Here is a 24,150-nt window from a genome sequence, read left to right as displayed (position 1 = left end):
TGTATTTTGTTTTTTTTAGAATGTGACTAAATTATCTGTGAAGGATAGACTGGGTTTTGTGTCAAAGCCAGTTACTCCAACAACTGAAAAGGTAAGAGAATGTCTCATATTCTTTCTCTCACATTTAATTTTGATAGAATTAATAATATTATAAACCCCCTTGTGTCAATATTTTGTTTCAGAACTACAAATATTTACTTGTTAAAGGTTAGTTTTATCAAGTATAATATATTGAAACTTAGCTTAGCAGATGGCTAAATTATTATAAGAATACAACCACATAAGACAGAAGCTGCTATTCTGTGTTTTTCATTTTAATGTAATAGGATCCATTTATTCAGTCATGAAAATAACTAGTTATGTTCCAGGATCCTGAGTTGTTAGAAGAATGCAGAAATAAGTCTTAAAAATAAATGAGTTTTGACACTACATGTGAATCTATGAAAAGTCTTCCTATAAAAACTTTTTTGGGCTTTTATGTCCCTTAAAGAGGTGATGCTGTAAATGTTTACTCTCTTACCTGGTCTGAAATTTGCAGTACTTGTGGAAAGATAAAAGTGGAAATCAATCAGTGTAGGAAGGACAAAGAGAGATGAGGTGGGAAAGGTGTGTCTGAATTGTAGTTGTGAGTTATGTATTTTGCCCAGTGGTTGCAATTTTCATGGAGTTGTTGATGTGCTTACTTTAGTAGCAGAGTTCATGAATCCAGATCTATTTAGCACCTTAGAGGACAGGCTTCCTCAGTGTTTATAACATTCATTTGAGAATACTTTTGGCAGAAAGGCAACAAGTTTTACCTGGTAACAAGATTCCTCTGCCTAGGTACATATCTCTTCTGTTGGAAAATTTACGTGACCTGAAATGAATGAAGCATTCACTGCATTTCCCCCCTGCCCCCTTACAGTATGGTAGTTAATGCATTTAGTGGAATCAGACAAGTAAAATTCACTCTAAAGATACTATGGTGTACTTAGCATACAAAGGTAACAATACTTCATGTGGAGTTGTAATTGTAGAGGATGTCTCTTCAACTCATTTCAAGCCAAGCAGTCCACCTAAATGCATTGATCTTGGCTTCTTGCCTGCATTTTGTTGTTCAGTTGATCAGTTGCATTCGTGTTGCCCTAAATTAGTTGCAGATAATTTTCTTAATGTGTATTCCTGAACTATGTTTTACATAAATACTGTATACTTTAGAAATAGGAAGTCTGGTTCAGCTTGAGTGGAAATACTTTTTTTTTCCGCATTCCGTAAGAGTTGAGTTATCCTGAAGCACTTTTCTACAAAGAGTGAATTCACGCTAAAATAGTTTTCCGCTTTGTTGTATTATAGTAGAGTTTGATTTTAATGGGCTGCTTGGGCTGATCAACAGGCTGGCTGTGAAGCAGCAGTTTCCTTTGGCAATTTTAGCAAGACTCTGAAACTTGGTTTGACCTGTTTTTACCTACTGCAGTCCCTTTACAAAGAAATACCTTGCTTAGTTTGCAAGTGATAATGCTCTATAACCATTAGACATTAAATGACTGACAGCTGTCAAAACCATAGAAGTCATGTCCTAGATTTTTGTTTGCTTCTGAGTGCAGGATTTGACAGAAACTTTACATTTACAGTAAGAGAGTATGTAGCTATGCTTCCCAAAGAGCAGGAGGAAAAGTAGATGAAACAGTCATTGTGAGGCTTTTTAAGATCTGTATAGGGATTTGCAATTTATGAAATTGTGAAGATATTCACACTGGTCCTTCTCTTGAATAGTACTAAGAGGTTTAGAAGACATCAGTGTGTTGCTTCTTGCTCTTCTGTATTAGTTGATGCAGATACACCTGCTTTGGCACCTGTCCTTATATTAAAAGAGATGAGGAAGCATGGTTCACTCTGCCTTGAAGACAGTTCAGGGCAGAAGGAGTGTATCAATATTTCTGTCTTTACGTGATCGTCGGTTTGTGATGTAGCCTGTCCTAAAGCTACTTTGTAATAGGAACTATATGATTGGGATGTGCATATATTAATGTGCTTTAAGGAAACTTTTAAAAACTTATTAATCTCCTTTATAATGGCCTGCTTAGAGCATTTTAGATCACCTTTTAATATACCCCATAACATGCTTTGCTTTTTTTTGTTTTCCTCTCCTCTCTGCACTGCCTACTCTAGAAAATACTTTACTATGGGAAGAAATAGTGTAAATAGCACAGCAAAGTGAAAAGCTTTTATATGAAGCGTTCCTGTTGTAAATTATTCTGATCTGTTTTTTTTTCTTCTTTCTAATGTTTCTTGGCTGTCTCTTTATTCTTCTGTTGGTGGGCACTGTATCTTATTTTATGGAGTGCATGGTGACCAATAGACTCTGCATGCATCTTTTAATTTTCCACATATATATATATAAAGTATTTTTAAACTCCTGAAAATTATACCAATGGCATAATTGCTGTGACTTGCTAACAAGGTAGACAAGATCATGCTTGTATTATCTCCAGCACTTAGCCATGGATTTTTCAACATTAACATGGCCAAAAAGTCCTTTAAAGAATGTGATAAGAAAACAGAGTAGTCCAAATCCTCAGGTATTATGGAGATGTACACAGTATACTTTAGAGAGATTGTGAAGCAGGCAACTGTGTTTTCAGTAAGTCATGGAGAAATTTCATACCTCATTACAAATGTAGGAAAAAGAACAGAGAGACACAGGAGTCTCTTCCTTTGCTGTATGATGTTGAAGACTTCCCTGTACTTGAGTTGCTGCTTGTTGATTGTGCAAGCTCTACTTTGCACAAACTGCATATGAAAACTGTTGTATCTATTTTGGACCTTAATCTTTAAAATCATGTTGAATTTTTGCTCGGAAAATTCATGCCGTCATGAAAAATCAGATTTTAAACTTCAAAATAAAAAAAGAAAAACTTTGGTTACTCTTGGTAAAATCTTAGTCTTATGTTTCCTTAACATACTCAAATACATCAAATTTTATATATTTGAAACTTGGAAGTACGTGTGAAATCTCTATGGAATTCCATAGGGAAATATGGAATAATCTGGTGTTTATAATTCTTATATATCTGATGTGGTGCTGCCTCTTTAAAAATGGTTTCACTTCAGCAACTCCAAATATAATTGTTACACCAAATTTTTATATTTCATATCATCAAAACAGACAAAAGAAAAGACATATTTTTAAGCACTTGTGTTTTTTTTTAAAAAAAATAAATTGAAATTCACTGGCAAAAAAATAAAATGATTTCCTCCTATAGGTTTTATCCACTTCTACTGGCTTGACAAAAACTGTGTACAACCCTGCTGCTTTGAAGGCAGCACAGAAATCTTTGCCTGTTGTTTCCACTTCCGTGCTAGACTCTAATGAAGCACAGAAGAAAAAACAGGTAAATTAAATATGCTTCTTTATAAAATAGACCTAGATCGGGAACTTGTGACCACTAGAGATAGTGCACTATGTATATTCATCTCCAGAGCATAGATGAAACTAGCTATAAGATTAAATTCACCATAATTTCTCTTCAAAGGACAAGAAAATTCAGCATTGTTTTATTATTTTTTCAGTGTATATTCAGGCAGTGTGAGCAGGTTTAAAACACTCTGGAAGTTAAAAATGTGAAACACTTCTTCCTGGAAGCAGAACCTCTGTGTTGAGGTAGTAATGGTTTATTGTGAGCGAGAAGGGAGTATAGTATAGTCACTATTCATCTCTCTTAAGCTTTTATGGAACTGGCATTTATTATTGTCAGTAATATCAGTGTATTTTATACTTGTGACCAAAATTGTTTCTTTACTTGAGAGAACTGAGAACTGTATGACTCTGCATTTTATTGTTTTCAAACTATAGTTGTCCTGCATATAGCATTAGGTTATCTCTCTCTCTCTTTTTTAATGTTAGAGAGGAAATACAACAAAAATGCATTTGGCCTTGAATAGGTTGCTCAATTGTAGTTTAGCTTGCTTAGAATTTTCAGAAGAGCCCAGTAAAGCTCCTTTTCCAGTTTTATTCTTATCCTTAAGAAAGCTAAATAATAGAACAGTGTTTATCTTTCTGGTTTCAAACCACAAATTAAGAGGTCAATACTAAGTTAGATTCAAACCTAAGTGTTGAAAGTAGTGTAACCATTAAAGTAGGATTTTTAGCCAATTTGGTAAACTTCTGTAACTGATGTCCAATATAATTTGAAATAACAGTTTGTAGCTGCATGTCAGTTGTGGCATTGGTCCAGACTTCAAAGAAATCACTTCTAATCTTGGAATTTCATTTCATATTTGTCCCTTAAAACATGTTTTTCAGAATTAGAGCCTTTACCTTTCAAGTTAAGATGCTAAGTGCCTGTGAAATGGCAAAAAGCTTGTAATAAAATTGACTTACCATAAACAGCTGTAGGGTTGGGTTTTTTTTGAGAGAAGGACACTGAAGACATGTGAAGGGGTTGGCTCTTTTTTCATGTGCTGTTGTGTTCCTTCCTGTCTTCAGAGATTTCTATTACAATATACTAGTACTTGTGGAAAAACATGATTTTGTGGGACTCACTCCCTTCTTTCTTCCTGTCTCACTAGTTTTGCTTAGCATTCACCCTTCTGTCTTATCTTCCCTTTCCCTTCAGAAAAATGCACACTGTATTGCAAAACTAACATTTCATGCAGTAGAATTTGTCAGTATTTCAGAAGACACAGAAAAACCTTATTACTATTTCTTTTTTATGGCTGTTGTACATTTACACTCTTTATATAAGATAATTCACTTGCAGTCTGATCCCGGTTGTTTGGTGATCTAGAGCTGCAAAATCATCTTCTACCTCTCAGCTTTTATCCCATTAAATAGCTTGATATCAAAGCTCCTTAATTGTTTTCTGCAAGTGTCCCAATGTTAAAGACTTACACATTCTGTATCTGACAGCAAGAACCAATTGCTTTCTCTCAAGCAGCATTAGTAGGAGCAAAGCACAGCAGCTGTGGCATTTCCTCCTGCTTCTCCTTCTGAGTTCAGTATGTCAAATTTTATCAGTTTCAATTTGTTTTGATTTTCCCATTGCAATGTCAAGATTCTCTTTTTAGCAGATTGAGCAGTGGTACTTCTCACAAGTTATAGCAGTCAGACACAAAAGAGATGTGTTTCTTTGTGTAATGCTTTAATTTTAGAAAACAATATGTATTCTTTTTGCTTTAACTGTACTGGAGAATATGTTTTAATTGAGGGACTTAATTTAGACTGAATTCAATATACTGTCCTTGCACATTTAAACTCTTATGTGTTGTACCTCTTGCAGTACTGTATTATGTTGCTTTCAGTGGAGTTGTGTAAGGGGTTACTGTGTACGTAAGTAGTAATGACGTCTTCCCAGCACAGATCTAACTAAGAGTAGTCATTAGATCCTTTACTAATTTGGAGGTGCATTGCTTTCCAAAACATAATCTGAAATACTGCCTGTTAGTACCTTCAGTTTCTGTTACTGTTTTTTTCCTTGTTATTGTTAAGTTGCTACTGTATATTTGTCAACTATAATTTAGTATTCTTCTGTCATTTTTTTCAAAATCTAGAAACTTTGTCATTTTTTTATGCTTCTAGGAAGCATTACGACTTCAACAAGATGTAAGAAAAAAGAAGCAAGAAATCTTAGAGAAGCACATTGAAACACAAAAGGTAAAACATTAGCATTAAAGAAAGCAATTCAGTTGTAAAATCCCATTTCAATTTAAGACATTTTAGTATTTGTAAGTATGAGCTACAAAACTGGCCTGTAAAATAAGTGTTCTCTTAAAATAATGTGATAATACCATTCTAAGTTTAGAGTTTTAATCTAACTTGTCTTTGTCAGTTCACTTAAAACTACAAGCTTATGCAATTTTAAGTGCAGTTGTAGTTGAAATTGCCTAATTTGGGTGCAACATGCATGTTTTTTGGGAGAAGTGAAAGCTTGAGAGTTCTACTTGACAAGAGCCGGGGAGATTGATATAGAAAATGTATGTACTTAGGCTTAGGAGGAGAAAAAGGCCAAAACGTCATTTAAGTTGAATAAAAGTTTTGTAATTATTTGAGTATCTTTAGCAAATCTGTCCAAATGAAATGGAGATATCAGATGCATTAGCAAATCAATTGGAGATTCAGACAAAGGTTTTATTGTAATGTAAACTAATAAAAGCTCCGTATGTTGAGTTTGAAGTTCACAACAAGAGAAATGCAATATTCTGTTTTTCCCTTAGTTGTAATGAGTACTGGAAAACAGCTCTGTAATAGTAGTTGCTAAACAAAAATTGGTTTTTTACATTGAACAGATGCTGATTTCAAAGCTGGAGAAGAATAAAGCTATGAAGTCAGAAGACAAAGCAGAAATCATGAAAACACTGGAAATTTTGACAAATAGCATTACCAAGTTAAAGGATGAATTAAAAGGTGTATCACCAGGAGGAGGGGTTCCTTTAAAAAGCCTGAAAACTAAGACTCAGGTACTCAAGTTTTGGTCAGCTTTTTAATAAGATTAATTCACATGCTTATGTCAGCAGAATAAAAATACATAGCCACATCAGCAGTATTCAGAACCGTAGTGGTTTAATTTTGAAGTTGTCTTTGAAGTGAGGTTGGTTTTGCCTTCTTTTTAAAGGAACATATTTAATTGTAAAAAAAATGCTTTTGTCTGAAAGCTTTACCCATTGTTACACGGATATTGCATCATCTGGAAAATCAAAAAGCAAAACAAAAATCATAGGATTTTTATGTATAGTCTATTGCTTTCTTAAATTTTTAATCGAAATCACGAAAATAGCATTTCTCATGCAAAAGGATTGTCATTATGCAACGCAAGTATCTTCTGGTCAGGTTTAATACACAAAATGCTTCATGAAATTAGTTGACTACTGTACTGATACATAATTTTCTGGGGCTTTTTATGTCACTGAAATTTTTCAATATTTTAATTTTATAGATTGAAGATTGTACTGGTCACTTTTCCTTTGATCTAGCTTCCCATGTTTGGGTTGTACTTGTGAGAGGTGTTTCTCTGTTATCATTCTTGTTAGTATCAAGCTGTAACCAGTTTGCCAACTGCTTAAAGATGTAATTTATATTACCTTTTCAAAATGCAGTATTTTGTGTTTTATATAAAGTATTTGTTCCTAAACAGGTCACAAGGTGATTAAAAATTAGGTGAGACTTTGAGAAATAACGTTTTAAGAAATTAATAAGTGTTCTAGATATGACAAGCTTTTCTTGCTTTGTATCAAGTGAGGCAGTACATAATAAAAGAAGAGCAGATTTTTGTACTGTGGATTTTCCAGACAAAAAGTCTTGATCTTTTCTTGCTGTTTTCATTCAGTTTTTAAATCTTCAGAATGCTTAGTCTTCTCTTCTAATGTTTGGGATTCTGTTTTAAAAAGATGGTGTAATGTTGCAACCCAGGTTTAATCTAGATGGATCAATAGTTTTCAGTTTGAAGCAGCATTTCTACTGCTTTATTTTACACAGGAATACAGGCATTAAAAGTAACTGCAGTGTTAATTACAGTGATGTACAATGTTGAAAAGGAATATCAAGAAAAAATACTGAAATGATGTGTATGTACTCACTGTAGCTTCTTACATCATTACAACAGTCTGGAAAAAGTTGAAGCAGTGTATTTTCATCCTGAAAATGGGCATAGACTATAATTTCTGGAAGTTAGTTCATACCTTTTAAACAACTTCAATTGCAGTGGAATATTCTACTGTGTTTTAGAGGGACTAAGGGTAATAATCCCAGAATTCAGGTTTTTAATCTTTTTGGAGATAAGAGATTATTTTTGATGTGATTATGTTTTTGAGAGAGAGTGGACATTCTCTGGTGAAAAAATTGTTAGAGAGGTCTGAAGGAAGATACTTCTGTAGGGTGAATTTGAACCATAGAAGTCCTAGAAATTGGACTAATATTTTTAAAGCTGCATTTGTTTAAGCCTTGTGTTTTTGACAAATAATCTTCTGCTGATGGTGTACAGTGCTTCATAAATTTGAACAGGAAAAAATAGTTTATATCAGTTTGATCCAAGAGTAACAGTGGGTTGTGGTTTTTGTCACATGCAAGGAAATTAATCCAGACCTATAGAAATGAAGAAGCAAGTTGCATTATGAAAACTTGGTAAATTCTTGACTAGAAAACTTCAGTGAAGCATTTTAACCCATGACAACTTATCCTGAGAGCAGTCCAGTAAATCCTTGGAGCGGACAAGAAAATAGTCCAGTAACACAAAATTGCTCAAAATTTTTGAGATTGGAAGGGGTCTCTGGGCATTGTCTTACTCCATCACCAGGCACCAGTAAGAAGAGTCTCTATATCTTCTTTACTCATCCATATTGAGTATTTATATACATGGATAAGATCTACCCCCAGCCACCTTCCTGAAGTTTAAACAGTCCCAGCTCTGTCAGTCTCTGCTTGTATAGTAGATGCTTCAGTCCCTTAATCATCTTTGTGGCCTTTTGCCTGGACTCTGCAGTGTATGTCTCGTGCTGGAAAGCCCTGAACTGGACACAGCACTCTGTATGTGGCGTCAGTATTACAGAGTAGAGGAAAAGGATCATCTCCCTAGACCCTGATGGTGGTGCTCTTCCTAATGCAGTCCAGGAGGCTGTCAGCCACCTTTGCCACAGGGATACATTGCTGGCTCATATTCAGCTTTTTTTTCTGCTACCAGGACCCATCAGGTCCTCTTCATCTGGACAGCCCCCAACCTGTCCTGGTGGCTTGGGGTTATTCCTTCCCAGATGCAGGACTTGACATTTTCCATTGTTGAAATGCAGAAGGTTCCCCTTGCCCTATTTCTCCAGCATATCAAGAGCCTTCTGAATGGAAACACAACCAGCTGGTGTATCAGCCACTCCTCCAAATTTTGTATTGTCTGCAAACTTGCTGAGGGCACACTTTGTCTTACCATCCAGGTCACTAACGAAGGTGTTAAACAGCAGTAACTGCTGAGCTACACCACTAGTGATGGATCTCCAGCTGGACTTCCTGACACCAATCAGAAGCCTTTGAACCCAGAAGTTCAGCCATTTCTCAGTTTATCTCACTGTCTACCTATCTAGTCAGCACTTCACCCTTTTGGCTGTGAGGGTGTTGTGGGCAACAGTATCAGCAACCTTACTGAGGTCAAGATGAACAACTTCCACTACTCTGCTCTTGTCCGCCAAGCCAGTCATCTCATTTTAGACAGCTGTTAAGGTCAAGCATGATTTCTCCTTCCCTGTCCCCAATCACCTGGTTCTTAATATGCTTGTAAATGGTTTCCAAGGTCATTTACTCCTTCCTCCTCCCAGGGATTGTAGTGAGACTGACCAGCATGCAGTTCCCCAGATCTCCTTGCCCTTCTTGAGGATCAGAGTGATACTTGCTTTTCTGAGTCCCAAGGAACCTCCCCAGATGCCATGAGCTTTGCAGTGACTTCAGCAAGCTCCTTTAGTATTTAAGGGTTCCATCCTGTTGGGTCCCAGGTTTTTGTGTATGTCCAGTTTGTTTAAATGTTTCCAAACTTGATTCTCTTCCAACAAGAGTAAGTCTTCTTGCTTTTCCGCTAGTCTCAGTATCTGGAATTGCTGAAGGGTGAGTCTTTCCAGTAAAGTCTGAGGAGTGGGAGTTACAGAGTACCTCAGCTGTTCCCATGTCGTCTATTGCCAGGTCCCCTTTCACATTCAGCTGTCAGCCCGCATTTTTCACAGCATAGTGTTCCTCTTGCTGCTGACACATGTGCTGAAGCCCTTCCTGTTTCTTGCCCCCTTTGCCAGATTCAACTCTAGGTGGGCTTCGGCTTTCCAAACTGGTGCCTGCATGCTCAGTTAGTTTACATTCCTTCTGTAATCTGACCCTACTGCCACCTCCTATACATCTTAGTTTTGGATTTAAGTTTTGTTAGGATCTCCTTGCTCATCCAGGCAGGCATCCTGCCACCTTTGCTTTGTTTCCTACGTGCTCTGGAACTTGGAGGATGTGATTCTTGAAAATGATCCTGTCTTTCCAGCAGATACCCAGGCTCAAGGTTGTCAAACAGCAGGGTTCTTCCAGTTGTCTGAAGAAAGCCTCATCTATTTCTTTTACCTCATCAGTGTGTAGTACACACCCGCTGCAACGTCACCTGCATAGGTCTGTCATCTTAATCCTGATTCATAAACTTTCGTCTGGTTCGTTATCTGTCCCCAGACAGAGCTCTGTGCATTCATACTGCGCTCTCACTTAAAGGGCAACTCCTGTTCCTTGCCACCCTGGCTTGTCCTTCTTCAAGAGACTGTATCCATCCTCTGCACCGCCCCAGTTGCGTGAGTTTTTCTGCGATACTTCTGTAGTCCCAGTGAGATTGTAGCCCTGTAACTGCACACAGATCTGATCTTCCTCATTCTTCACTTGTTGGATGTATTGGTGTGTACAGGCTGTTCCCAGAGGCACTGATTTCCCTGAAAAGAAGTGAGATCTTCACCCATGATGCTGTTCTGTAGGCCCCCCCTCATGTATGTGGATTGGTATGTGTGTGCTTGAGGTGGTCCCCCTTCAGCTTGGTTTTGTTGATGTTGAGGTCTCTTCTGCCCATGTCACCCTCTGCTTGGCAACCTGGTCTGCTGCTTCCTTGTGTGATTGTTGTTTTTACTTAGTAAAGCAAGGTGATATGCTAATTTTAATGAAGTTCTTCAACTGGTTTTCCATTGCCTTAGTAATCTGGAAAGTGAAGAAACATTCTAAGCAAACCCGTTTTGTAACGAACAAATCATCTGAACTGTAGAAAAGCTGATGTTACTGATAGCTTTCCTCTCAGGGAGATTGTGCTTTATCTGTGTGCGTTGTTTTGTTAACATCTGAAAGAGAGAAAATCAGTCCCATCTGACCTTTGTGAAAGTGGGGAATTAATGGAGTCTTCTGTTAAAATTTACAATTTTGACAATTTTCTGAAAGGCTTTGCTCCAGGTTCTCTTGCATTTTCTTAGCGTTTAAAACCTGGACAGCTCAGAAGACCTTGCAAACTTGAGACCCATGTAACTGTGCCATTATCTTTACCTATTTTTGTCATCTTCCAGTTCATGCAGTTTACAAAATACTCTTGCCTCCTGAGTGTAGGAACCTTTGCTGCCTCTTGCTGTATCTTGAAGGAGGTATTTTCTTTTTGAAACCCGGCACAACTCTATAAAAGAAAAATTTTCATTAAAAGCACTAGAAATAAACCTCAAAAGTCTTTACGCCACCAGTGTCACAGGCTGCTTTCTGAGTTCCAACTGGTGGTTATTATTGAACTTCAGAAGTGGATGTTTTGCCTTATCATTGCAACACAGTGGGATCTGAGAGAAGCACTTTCCAATTTTGAAAACCTTGAAAACCATTATACAGGAGATAATGGATTTTTTTTCTGTGGTTGCTGTAGGTAAGCGGAAAATGGGGCTGAAAGGGGTTCAGGGTGAGGTTGCCAGTTGAATAATCCAGTTTTTTTCTTTTAAAGCTTTCAGGAAAAAACAAAGAAACAAAAAAACCCCCCTTCTTTGTCATTCAGTGATGATACTTGGTTTCCAAATGTCACAACTGCAAAATCTTTATCTCTTGACAGCCAGCCTTTGAATACATGCAGTGGTTCTGAATCAGTGGGTGTAAATGCAAAACTGTTTCACAATCATCTATAATTTTATTCTTCATTTGTGATGTTACTGGAACATTTGGCTGCTGTTTTTTCCATTAAAAAAAAAAAAAAGGAAAAAAAAAAGAAAGCTTTTAGTTTGGAACAGAACTTCAAATAAGGCTTTATGCGAGCATGAAAATTTTTCCTGCACCTGTACATGCACCTCAGTGGTTGCAATGAACATGTCTCAGTTTTGGTTCAGAGACACGTTTCAGTTTCATATATATTTTTGAACTGGCCAAAAAATTTTTTTAATGTACTGTGTGCTGGAAGACAACTCTGGGTGCATCAGTGACCAACCTTTTGTTAGCAGAGTCTTGTCACTGTGTTTTTTCTACTGTGGTCTGAACAGAACTTGGATAAACTTGGATGCTTTTACTCGATACTGATTAGAGAATGTGTATTCATTTGTAATTGCACTGCTTTTTTTGGTGCGTGTCGGTTTTAATCTCATCATCACTACCATATGCTTTTGCATTTTCTATTTTGTGTATCTGTAGTTCAGAAAAAGTTCCATTGGCCTTGGCTTTGTAGTCTAAAAGGTTCGACATCACCAAACTCAGATCATACTACTACACGTTGAAGTTTTGTCTTGCCAACAAGACTCCTAAACTTGTACTTGGTTTGTTTTTGAAGGTGAAAGCCTAGCACAGGAAGCAGTATACCTGCAAAGTTATATCTGTGATCTGAATTAATAAACCACAACATGGTTAAGTTTAAAATTCTGCTACAGCTTCTAGGTTTCAAATTTGCTTTCCTTAGAGTTTCTAGGAATCTGTTTTCCAGATAGAGGTGCTGTGTCAGACTTTTATCTTACCTGGAGGCCAGCGCTGGCCAATCATTTAAGTCTCTGTGTATTCCCAAAATAGCCTGCTGATGGGAGTAAAGCAATAGATTCTTGGGTTTTATCAGAAAAATGTTTCCTTGGTAGAGAACATAAACTGTGGAACTAATAATTTACCGTAACAATTTCTTAGATGCAGAAAGAGTTACTAGATACTGAACTGGATTTATACAAGAAGATGCAAGCTGGGGAGGAAGTTACTGAATTAAGACGAAAATATACAGAGCTACAGCTGGAAGTATGTTTGTCTCTTCTTTTGTAGCAATTAACTTTTAATCAGAAATTTTCATATGTTTATTAGCTTGTGTACTATATCAAACTTTTTTTTCCAGAGTGCAATATTAAGTTGCATGTAGATGGATACATTAAAAAAATCAGTTGCTGAATTCCACTGAAGTAGAGAAATAGTATTGTCTTTAATTTTGATTGCCAGTCTATTTAAATTCTGTAACTGTGATTTTTTTTATAGATTTGTGGTAGTCGTACTTCCTTGAGAGTGTGGAGTGCTTTTAAATTGTTACCTGTAGGTGGTGTTGTGTTTGATACAGAAGGGGTAAAATACACTTCTTGATCTTTTATTCTTAAGTGTTAGCATCCTCCTGAGATTAACCAAAAAGGCTGAAGTGCCAAAAGTAAGATTATTACAGCATTGGTTTGAAGATAAGGAAGACTTACCAAAACCAAATACAGTGTTCCAAGTAGTATTCAATGTATAGAAACATGCTTTTTCTTAAAGTACTTGTGTGTAAAGTAATTGAAAAGGCTGTGCAAGGTTCTTCATACCTCTGTCTTATTTTGAGAAACTGAATGCTGTGGGTGTCATTCTGTGTTACACTGCACTGTCTTGCCTATATGATTGTATAACATCTACTTAATCATATGATAATCTTACCCCTTTTTACTGTTAAGCAGGCTGCTGTGTCACTTAAAACCCTCTTGTCTTTAATGAAGTTTGGTCATGTCTTATGTATAACTACATATGAACACAGTGCACATACATATGGCTAAGTTGCATTAAAATATTACTTTAAAACTAAGTTGTTATGCAGCTTTGGTAATTGTGAAAATAGGTTTGTTAATAAGCCAAGCCAATTGAATAGAGACGATATAAAAGGTTATGTTAGCAATATATATTCTGATGTTGAGTAATATTTCCTAAGTGTACTGAAAGCTTATTTATAAATTGTACATTTTAGAAAATATGTGAATTGACTGATATGTAAAGTAGCAGTAGAAAAGTAAGTACTTGTTCATTACACTGTAGTTGAGTGTGCTAAACTTCTGCCATCTCATTGGGTCTGGAAAAAAAATGTTGCTCTTTCAGGAAGATATGTTTTGCTAGAAAAATGAATATTCTGAAGCCTTTAGCAAATACTGATCAAAGTAGATGCAGAAAAACAGGGTTATTAATAAAGCACACAAGTATGTTTCAAGAAACAGCATGAAATCTATCCCTTGTGTAATTTAAAGGAGAGATACAGATTTTTTTTTCCCTTGGTGTTTGATTCTTCATTATTCTTAAAAATTCTTCACAAAAATTTTTATTCGCACGTTGTCTTTGTGAGTTTAACTCTCACAATATTCATGTGTTGCTTCTGTGGCTCATAACCTGCTGTTCTGCTCTAGGTGACCATGATTTTACTGTGAGAAAACCTGGACAGTATACAGCTTGATTATTGAGTCAGCGTAATCTTTAACTTTTAACCATTTACAGATGTTTTAAAAAAACAAACGCAAACCTGCAGGAATCTCATTACAAAAACTAAAAAGTGAACTATATGCTATTGTAAAATTTCATGAATAAAGCCGTAACAGATTGATCTCTTCACGAGTGATATCATTGGCATGTATTCAAGTAGCACTGTCACTGAGTTGTAAACACTGTAGGGTATGTTAAAAACATTGTTATGGTGATTTCATTTACCATTCATTCCCTACATCAGATCTATTTGGGTTTGAAAAGATCATTATTTTTTTTCTTGTTCTAAATGCTGAAATTAAATCCTGGAAAGTGCTTTTTTAAAACATAAAATAACTTTGGCAAATTATTTTTTAAAGGGCTGTTAGAGATACTGTTATAGGCCTTTTTTGACTTTTCTTGGAGAGTGCATGCCATTTCTTTAGAAAGGATACACAGGTATTGTGGGAATGGAAATTAGTATGTAGAGCCAAATTTTTAGCAAATACTTCGTTACTGGTGGTGTTCATTAGAACCTCTGTTTCATACCTCACAATTCTGTGGCCAACTGGTGTTATGCTGTATTAAGTCTGGTCAGAATAAAAAGTCCTGGATGGACTTTCAGAGACTAATTAAGAGACAAGTATGAAGAGACAAATTAAGTAGTTAATCACATCAAGAAAATTTGTCAGTGAAATTTCAAATGTTGTACTGCAGTTTTTTTCTCCCCCGAGGATTTATCCTCCTAGATAAGGGCTCTTTTGATACCTGTTTTTAGTACCTGGTTCTCTTTTCCTATTTCCATCCTATTTTTGATTTGTTAATAATTAACAGTATTAGCTTTTTAGTGTTACTAACATGTTCACCTTTTATTATTTCAAGACCTGTAGCTGCTCTTTCTGAGGCTTGTGTGGGATTGTGTTTTTAGGAGACATTGGAATATGTGTTTGTTAATTTTGTCTGAATATTTAGATTATGAATTTTAATACATCAATGTGTTATGTATAAACATCTTAGGCTGCCAAACGAGGGATTCTTTCTTCAGTTCGTGGTAGAGGGGTTCATGCAAGAGGTCGGGGTGCATCACGTAGCAGAGGTAGAGGAATACGAGGCCGGGGTAGAGGCAGAGGAGTTCCTGTGCATGCAGTTGTGGATCATCGACCTAGGGCATTAGAAATCTCTGCATTTACAGAAAGTGATAGAGAAGATCTTCTTCCTCATTTTGCGGTATGTGGCAATTTCACCTTTTCTGTTCTTTGGATGACGTTCTTCTATTGAATGACTTGTTTTCTATTGATTCAGTTAATCTGGAAATATTATTTAGGAATGAATCTTTAACATAATAACTGTTCATGGAAAAAGAGGATATATCCAAAAAAGGTAAAACAAAGCAGTTAACACTGTTTATTCGACTAGTTGAATAAACCAGCAAGACTAATTGTTTTGGTCTTAAAATGAAAGGAAATTTGGAATATAAAGTAATGACTTAAAAGTTTTTGTTTGAGGATATATGTGAAATTGTTACAAATATTTATGTAATATATAGGCAAATACAATAAAGTGAGAAATCAAGATAAATTTATAAAAAACTTTACCCTCCACTAAAGGTTAGAATAAAAGGAAATTTGTTTATTTTGTGGAATGAATACTAAAAGTATCTAGTGGCATAAATTGTGTGAATCTTTTTCTGTGTGTCCCCCCACCCCATTGTTTTTTTTCTTCAATATTGAATTGAAGTGATTCTCTGAAAGTAGAAGTCCAAAAGCCAGTAAGTCCAGTAAATTCTACTCCAGTCAGTGAACTTAATAATTCCTGTCTGGCAGCCATGCAAGCAGCTTTTCAAAAGAACAAGAGCCAACAAGCACCTGTGGCTCCTTTTTAAAATTAAAAAAACTGACAACAAAAAACAACCGGAAAAAAAAAACACAACAAAAATACCTCCACCATGATACTGGTTTTTTTAAGGTTTTGTGTTTTCAGGAGTGCTATAAATATATATATATATATATACACACACATACATATATGTTTTGTTCCCCTTAAATACACCACACCATACCTATATAGGGGAACAAAAAGGGAACCATCATACCAATAAGGGGAGCAAATGTACTTTCTGTAGAGATGTATGATGGACTGAACATTTGACCAATGACTTAACAAATTTTTGTTGTAAAACTAAGAACACAGAACTTCAAAATGAAACTGTACAATCCACTTGGTCAACCATTGAATGTTTCTGAGTCCAGTTTCAATGATGGAGTATAAGAAAAAACTTGGTTTTGATCTACAACATTACATTGTGATGTAGCCTGCATTATGAATATTGCTAAAATAAATTTTGCTGGTCCCCTTTCATGTTTTTCATTTCATTATGTATCTCTTACTGCAAAGGATATAAAAATGAAGACAGAGAATCTGCCACTGTTAAGTTTGCTGTGTAGTGTCAGTTTGTTTCATAAACATAACTTAGTCTTGTTATTCTTTGGTTTTATTGCAGGTAGTATTAAACTTACTATCTTGAAGGAACAAAAATATTAACCGGAAACCTCCCTTAGTAGTGTCATGAAATAAGTTCTATTCACAGTGTTAGTAGTACAACACTGAGAAGAAGTGTTATTTCATTTTACAGGTTGTGCATTTGCTGTTTTAAACTTGCTCCAAATGCCATTGAAGTGCACTGAGCTGTATTTGTTTCTGTGATATGATGTCACAACTCTCTGTACATCAGCAGTGCATTCCATCTGAGTACAAACGTTAGGCACTGCAGCTTACCCTGGTGGCAGCATGAAAGGTAGCAATACCATAGAGACCATTACAGGAATAGATGGGTCAGGTTCTTAAGATGGTGTAATCCAGTTGATTTTGAAACTTTTTCTACAGTCCCTACATCTAACAAATATTTTTGTGGAAGAGTTTCATAATAGACTAATGGAATCATCTCAAGATCCCTTCTTTGATCAAAAGAGAAATATTGAAGCAGAACAACTTTGTTTCTGTCATAATTTTACGTCATACTTGTATGTTTACAATCAGAAAATCCAGAGACTACAGCACTTTTTTGTTTTAGAAATGCAAGTAAGAAGTAACAGTATTCATTGCAAAGACACATACGCTGATTGGCATTAAGGCTGTGAAAAGTACACTTCTAATGTTACATGACTTTTGAGAGCATTTGTTTTAAGACAGCATTTTTACAGGTGAACTGTTTCTCTAAGCTTTTTCTTAATTTATTAAAAGCAATATGGTGAAATTGAAGATTGCCAGATAGATGACTCTTCTCTCCATGCGGTGATTACTTTTAAAACAAGAGCAGAAGCTGAAGCTGTGAGTATAGTCTTTGTTGAAAATACTTTGCAACATTTAACTACTTTCTAGCTATATGATAATTCTATATTTGATTAAATGTAATATTACCAAGTATTTTAAAGCATTTTAAAAGAAATCTGACACAAAAGTTTAATTCTAGATAAAACAAATCTGGCAGTACTGAAATCCTTAGGAAATGAGGATGCTTCTAGCAAAAAGTACAGGATGTAAGAGAGAAATCAAGAGAAACAGTTGGGAATTGTTGGCTGGGTGTCTTGGTTTATCTTTATTTAATTGCCAGTTTTTTTCACGTGAAGATTTGGTACCCTCACAGGCTTCCTGAAACTTCACTGACATCCTGCAGAGTGACCCTGTATATTTCATTTGGGATTAGTTGGATTTACCTTTGCCTGAAAACCTGTGATACTGTAAATGTGATTTGATGTGATGGGATTCTCTTTCCTGTTTGTTTTTTTTTTTCCTCTGCTCCCCTTCCTTCTTTTTCCACATATTTTTTTAGGAATCTTTGTTATTATAGAGGTAACTTTTAGAAACTAAAATCCAGAGTTGACTTATGTTGTAATTCAGCAGTCTTACATACGGTTCATTAGGACTTTACATATTTGGTTCAGCAGGTCTCCTGCCTTACTCTGTCCATGGTATAGGCAGTGTGTGAAGCTGTGCAAAATAACATATTTTCCTGCAAATTATTTTGTTTTCTTTATAATACTTGCATCACTGTTGAGAGTGGTATTCTGAAAATGATAGGGACTCCAGAAAGAATGGTTTCATATTTACAGTATAGTTATGCGGAAAGATTTCATTTTATGTTTACATTTTGCACAAAATTTCTATTTTTTGATAGAGTTAATCTTGTGGAGTTTACTTGAACACAATTTTCATACCTGGCCAGGCGCATCCCTTCTTGTACACTTTATCTTGAGATACCAATGACACAATTGACAGAAATACTGATGTTTACAAAGCAAATTGGGCCAATGGGTCCAATAGTTTTGAACACTTACAGTATCATTATGGTTATATATTTTGAGAAACAATTTGATGCATGTGCCAAAGATGCTTTGCGGAAACACAGAAATTTGGTTTGTGAAAGTCTTAGTTATAGCAACGGTGAGCACTAACTATACAGATTGTAATTACTCTGTGAGAAAGGAAGTCTAGTTAATGGTACATAGTATGTACTGACTGATAGGGAGAACCAGTAATTGACAGATGTATTGAAGGAACACAGTTCAGTGAACAGAAGTTCTGAGAGAATAAGAAATACCTGCTTGCAGGTAAAAGCTGTTGTGATTAGTATACTCACAAGTAGACGGAATTAAGGTTGTCATTTCAGTTTTGGTGCTTCCTGACACCGGGTACCTCCTTTTTCAACTTCATATTCTCTGACGTTGTAGTTTATGTAAGAAATACTCTTTAAGTATTGAGCAGAACTTCTACTTCTCTGAAAATAAAAAAGGTCACCTGGAAAAATAATCTGTTTTTAGAAAACTTATTGAAGTCTTTAATTCTGTCAGGTGGAGTATGATTCACAACAAGGATCTTGACAGCGTTTTACTACAGATAACGGTTTATCAGCAAAATACAGTTTTACTGTTAGAACTTACTTGTTTTGCCTAAAAATTGGTATGGAGAATCATTTCAGCCGTAGCTAAATTTCTGTACCCAAAAAGCAGGGAATGGAAGTATTTTGCAGTAACAAACATAGACGTGTAGCGATAGGAAGCACTTGAAAAAGAAGGTAGTGCAGAGCATGAAGAAAGATGTGGGCAGGGGGAAAAGGGAAATAGGTTTGATGGAAAGGTTGAAGTCAACATTATCTGCGTGCGCGCGCCCTCCCCCCCCCCCCCCCCCATGTAACTGCAATTAAAAATCAGTATGTTTTTCCTCAATCACTCTTAAATAGAATGGGTGGGGTTTTCAAGCTATATTCAAGGTAAAGTTCAGAATATGTTCCAGAAAGTGAGGGTATGTATTTTAGCTGGGTCAGAATTCGTGATCAGTGTTTTAGATTTCTACATTCTAGATAGCACTGAAACTTTTGTCAGATGACTTTGTGTCTAATAGCACCTTCATTTTAAAATCAAAATTTTATGAAAACTGTTTGATCACATACAATAAAATCTGTATTTTCCTTTAAGATATTCTTATATATTAAATATATTTCCACTGGAATTTTTGTATTTACTACAAAAGCAGACTTTAAGACTGGCAATTGGAGAAAGCTGTAGAAGGTAATCATTAAAAACCTCTGTTGAGGCCAATTGTGAAGTAAATGCAGATAATATTTTACCTTCTTAAATGAAAATAGGCCTAGGCTTTATGACCGTATATGTTCTAGCCTGGAAGGAAGAGGAGGATTCCCTGTTGCAAAATGTTGCATTTTTATGTAGTGGTAATTTCATCCAAAGATTACAAGTTGTTTCTGGACCTAAATGTCACGTATAAGTACTTTTAAAATTCTAGTTGTGTGACATTGTGATGAGACCATGGACAAAAAGCTCCTGAGCTGCATTTTAATAAGCAGGGAATCTTTTAAATTTATCATAAATTTATATGTACAGATTTAAAATTTATACCTGGGGACTTTAATATCACACAATTCATGTTCAGATGTCATTGAACATGTAATTGTTTCTACATTTCACATTATGCTGTGCTTTCAGATTGTACTATAAATCTTTTGTGACCATGACGGTTATTTCGAAATGTTGCTAACGCTGATTTATGCTCATTCATGTTACTTTAATTTGAACATACTATTTCCAAAGCAGCCACTTAATGCAGCTAGTACTTAGAAAGGCATGAATATCCCATAAGTTAAAAATTTTTACATTTCAATTACAACAGCTTTACAGGAAGTGGAACATTTTCCAGGAGGTTAAATTGTAATCACAGAGGGGCTTTTTTCAATTGTTTGGGGTCTTTGTGTTTTTTTTTTAAAATATATAAAATAATTTGTATTTGTGGGATAACTTCTTCCAGTAAGTTATGCATTAACAGTTTTGTGTCCATCTTTGAAAGGTGAAGAATCCATCAAGATAACATTAAAAACCAGGAAGATGTTGCTTCAGTATGTTACCCGCATCACCAAATGGTTTATGGTTTTCCAAGCTTATTTTCTTCTGAATATATTTTGATTATTTTCCTGAAAGGATGTGTGAATTCCATGTGCAGTGAATCAGGTTGTTTTGTTTTAACCTGTTAACAGTAATTCAACATGATGCTACTTGGATTTTCTTTTGAAAAAAAACAGGCGGTTGGTTTATTTCTGGCATTTAAGTATTACTTTAATTAATTTTTCCCCTCACAAAGAAATATATAACTAAAATATTCAAACTTGTTTTAGGCTGCAATTCATGGATCTCGCTTTAAAGGACAAGAGTTAAAGTTGGCATGGAACAAGCCTGTTGCTAGTATGTCAGCTGTTGAAACAGAAGAAGCTGAACCTGATGAAGAGGAAGTAAGCTTGCTTTTTCTTTTTCTTCTTTCATTTTTCTTTTCTAAGATGAAATAACGTAGTTTTTCCAAAAGAAAATGAACTGTTAGTTCATACTTCTGTTTTAGAATCTCACTCATATTTTGACACCAGAAAGTGGATCTATCTATAAATACATTTCTTGTTTTCTAGGCTATTGAAAGCCCAGGTGCTTTGTTTTTCCTTGCAGAAATATTTGATTTCCTGCACAACAAAAAGCTCTAGAGGATGTATCTAAAAAATGGAAGGAGTGGGTTTGAACTTGCATGAGAGAGCTTGATGATTTTGTCCAAAACATGGTTTTGTACCATCTGATTTAGGCATTAATTTCTTAGATGATCAAATTTCAGAATCTGATTTTCCTTTATAGAGAGATATGGCTTGGTACAGGTGAAGGAATAATTTTAGAGCCTTTTCTAACTTCATTCAGACATCTGAAGTACCTCTGCTGAGTGTTAGTCTTCATCATGGTCCATGAAAGCATCTTAAAGTCTTGTCCAAATAACCTTAATTGGTTAAGGTAGGAACAGCGGGGCCACATTTCTTGATGCATTTAACTCCTTATACTCAAAAAACTAATGTTGGTGAATTTTGAGAAGTAAATGCCACTTGTGGAAGAAGTCAAGCAATCTTTTTTTCTAATTCATTTACTGTCAGTTAACTGTATATAAATAATTGTCACAGAATAACTGAAGTAGAAGTACACCTTGACTTACTTGGTCATAGTATTTTGTCGGTATCTTTTTCCTATGATGTTTTGGCGGACCTACCATAGAACCAGCTTCACAAGATTGTTTTGATATAACCAAATTTTATTAGTATTTTTTACATTATGTAGTATTCACTTTCTAGTTCTTTTTTCTGAAGAAAGTCAGTTTGCGTATTTGTTTTCTGTCTCCAAAAATGCTGATTTCTTTTTAGCATGTCAGCTGAAGACAGGTAGACTACCTCCGCTACCATGTATTTATATTAGGCATTTGTGCATTCTGACTTACTAAATATTACTTTTCTTGGATACACAAATATCAAGCTTTGTCAGATAGTAATGAGCTGTGAGTGAACAAGAGGATACATTGGGGAATCTTGAGAGCGTCTTAGGTATTTTGTCACTTCAGAGATGTGTTGCCTGTGAAGATCAACAGCAATATTTGTTGCTGCAAGGAGTCTACCTTATTGAGAGGTCTCATTGAGTAATGACTTCACTGAGACTTCTTCATTTTGCATAATGAAGGAAGGGTATGGAGGGATATGCAAACACTTCAACGGAGTAAATTGGGAAGGAAAGTACAGATTCACTGGTAGGTGAACTACAGAGAGATTCATCTTAACTCCACCTAAAGACACTAAGTGTAGGAGGGAGCCTCTGGGGTATAGGTAGTGGGGAAAAGGGAATGAAGATTGTAACAAGTGACATGCGCTGGCTGCCCTGGCAGAGGGAAAGGACAGATTTACAAACTCTAAAAGACCTCAGGCCCAGATGTGTGATGACAGCTTGTCAGCTGAGAAGTTCCTGTGGTAGTGGGATACATCTGTTCTAGGTGATGGTTGTTCTCTTTAAAGGGAGTCATCAAGTATGGAAAGAAAACTCAGGGAAAAGACTGCATGGTGCTAGCTTTTTGTAGTTCATAAGTTGATGAACTCAACTAAAACTTCCCAGATTTTGAAAATCTAAGGGGGAAGTAATGTTTTTTTATAATATTTTATATTGGGTTTAGGTGTCTCTGAACTGTCTCAGCAGTCATTCCTTGGCTAATTATTCATGTGGAAAATGTGTAGGAGTTGATCTTGGATCAAAACCCCTAGCTGATCATTGCTTTTGTATGCTTGCTGAAATCTTGGCGATAAGAAATGTGTAATACAAAAATACTGAGTTTACCTATACTTAAGTGTTGCTGGATTCTTACATGGCCCAGTGATTACAGTTTTTTTTTGTTTGGTTTTTTGTTTGTGGTTTTTTGTTTTTTTTTTTAATTTAGCATGATTGATGTACTTACCTGTGACCCTTGCCCATTTACAAAACAAGCTAAATACATGTAATTCTTTTGTCTTTTTTTCTGAGAGAGATTTGTTTTTTATTTGAATTTTCTACAACTGAATTAGTCCTGCTAACCTTCACCAAATTTCTTCACACGAGGGATTTTTATTCAATAATCCTTGGAAAATTTTGCATTTAAATGCCATTCTTTCTTTCTGTGCACTTTGTATTGCTTCTAGCATTTGGTTAAGGTAGTATTTGAAGTATATTATGATCCCCAGATCCCAGATGGATGAGTTCAAGAACTTCGTGTTCATGAACTGAAGTTCAACCAATTGCATAAAATAAATTTTACACAATTTTATTGTTTAAAGTTTGGGACTTTCTCAGGATTAGATTGGGAGGTGAAGTAGGTTATAGTCAGTGGCCTGAGTTTGTCACACATTCTTTATATATGTAAAATGTCTTCTTGAGTTTCTGCATGCCTAAAATTCATCGAGCCATTTAACTTCTTTTTATAGCAGCTGTTGTAAACACATGAAATAGGTTTCCTTCATTTTTCCATGTCTAAATGACCATTTTAGTTCAGCTGAGTATTACTGTGTTAAAGAGGGATAGCAGGCTTAAGACTTGAGTGAAACTAGATGTTTGAAAAAAGAAAAAAAGGAGCTAGGTCATTCAGCAGAATGACATTCTTAATAATGAAACAGGGCTCCTAGACTATTTGTCAAAATATCAGATAGATCTTTTGGACTTCGGTGCTTTAGAAAATCACTGGTGAGCAGCCACTTAATTACAAAAGCACCTAAGCTTCCTAGATGCCTTGTGCTCTACGACTGGTTGCCTAACAAAAAAGTCGACTCTGCTGAGTCTGGGAAGCCTGGGAAGGTGTAAGTAGAGATAAGCTTTTAATCATCAGTGGTTTGCATTTCAGGGACCTGCTGAGTCAGAGATGTGGTGTCTTTGTAGTTGAAAGCCCTTGATAGGTGTTTAGTTTATGAATTTGTCTGGTTTCTTTGGAATCTGAATAGCATCTATAATAACCCACAACAGGGAATGGTACTGTTCAACTATGTCTACCCAGAATAAGTGTCTTTATATTGGACCTGCCAGCTACGTGTTTAATTTTGATGTTCCCTTGCTCTTGCATCACAAATAAGACCATCGTTCTCTATTGACTTTCTGAGACACTCAATACCTATGGACTCCTGTCATACTTGCCCTCAGTTACTTTCTCTC

The 24,150-nt window shown here is 35.7% G+C and overlaps 1 protein-coding gene across 5 annotated transcripts in view; it reads left to right on the top strand.

The window, feature by feature from the left end:
• RBM26 (RNA binding motif protein 26) overlaps nt 1–24,150 on the top strand; it is a 59,013-nt gene that overhangs the window by 32,701 nt on the left and 2,162 nt on the right. For 4 of the 5 annotated variants that reach the window (XM_080374399.1, XM_080374397.1, XM_080374400.1 and 1 more), the window contains exons 14-21: nt 20–91; nt 3,243–3,371; nt 5,558–5,632; nt 6,265–6,435; nt 12,584–12,688; nt 15,146–15,355; nt 17,369–17,455; nt 20,808–20,921. In XM_080374399.1, the coding sequence (XP_080230525.1) occupies nt 20–91; nt 3,243–3,371; nt 5,558–5,632; nt 6,265–6,435; nt 12,584–12,688; nt 15,146–15,355; nt 17,369–17,455; nt 20,808–20,921 (963 nt within the window). The remainder of the gene's footprint in view (nt 1–19; nt 92–3,242; nt 3,372–5,557; nt 5,633–6,264; nt 6,436–12,583; nt 12,689–15,145; nt 15,356–17,368; nt 17,456–20,807; nt 20,922–24,150) is intronic. The other variant, XM_080374401.1, reaches the window with a different exon arrangement.

The sequence above is a fragment of the Falco punctatus genome, assembly GCF_963210335.1.
Source record: "Falco punctatus genome assembly, chromosome: 2".
NCBI lineage: Eukaryota > Metazoa > Chordata > Aves > Falconiformes > Falconidae > Falco > Falco punctatus.
The sequence above is the reverse complement of the archived record's forward strand: the minus strand, read 5'-3'. Positions and strand labels throughout refer to the sequence as shown.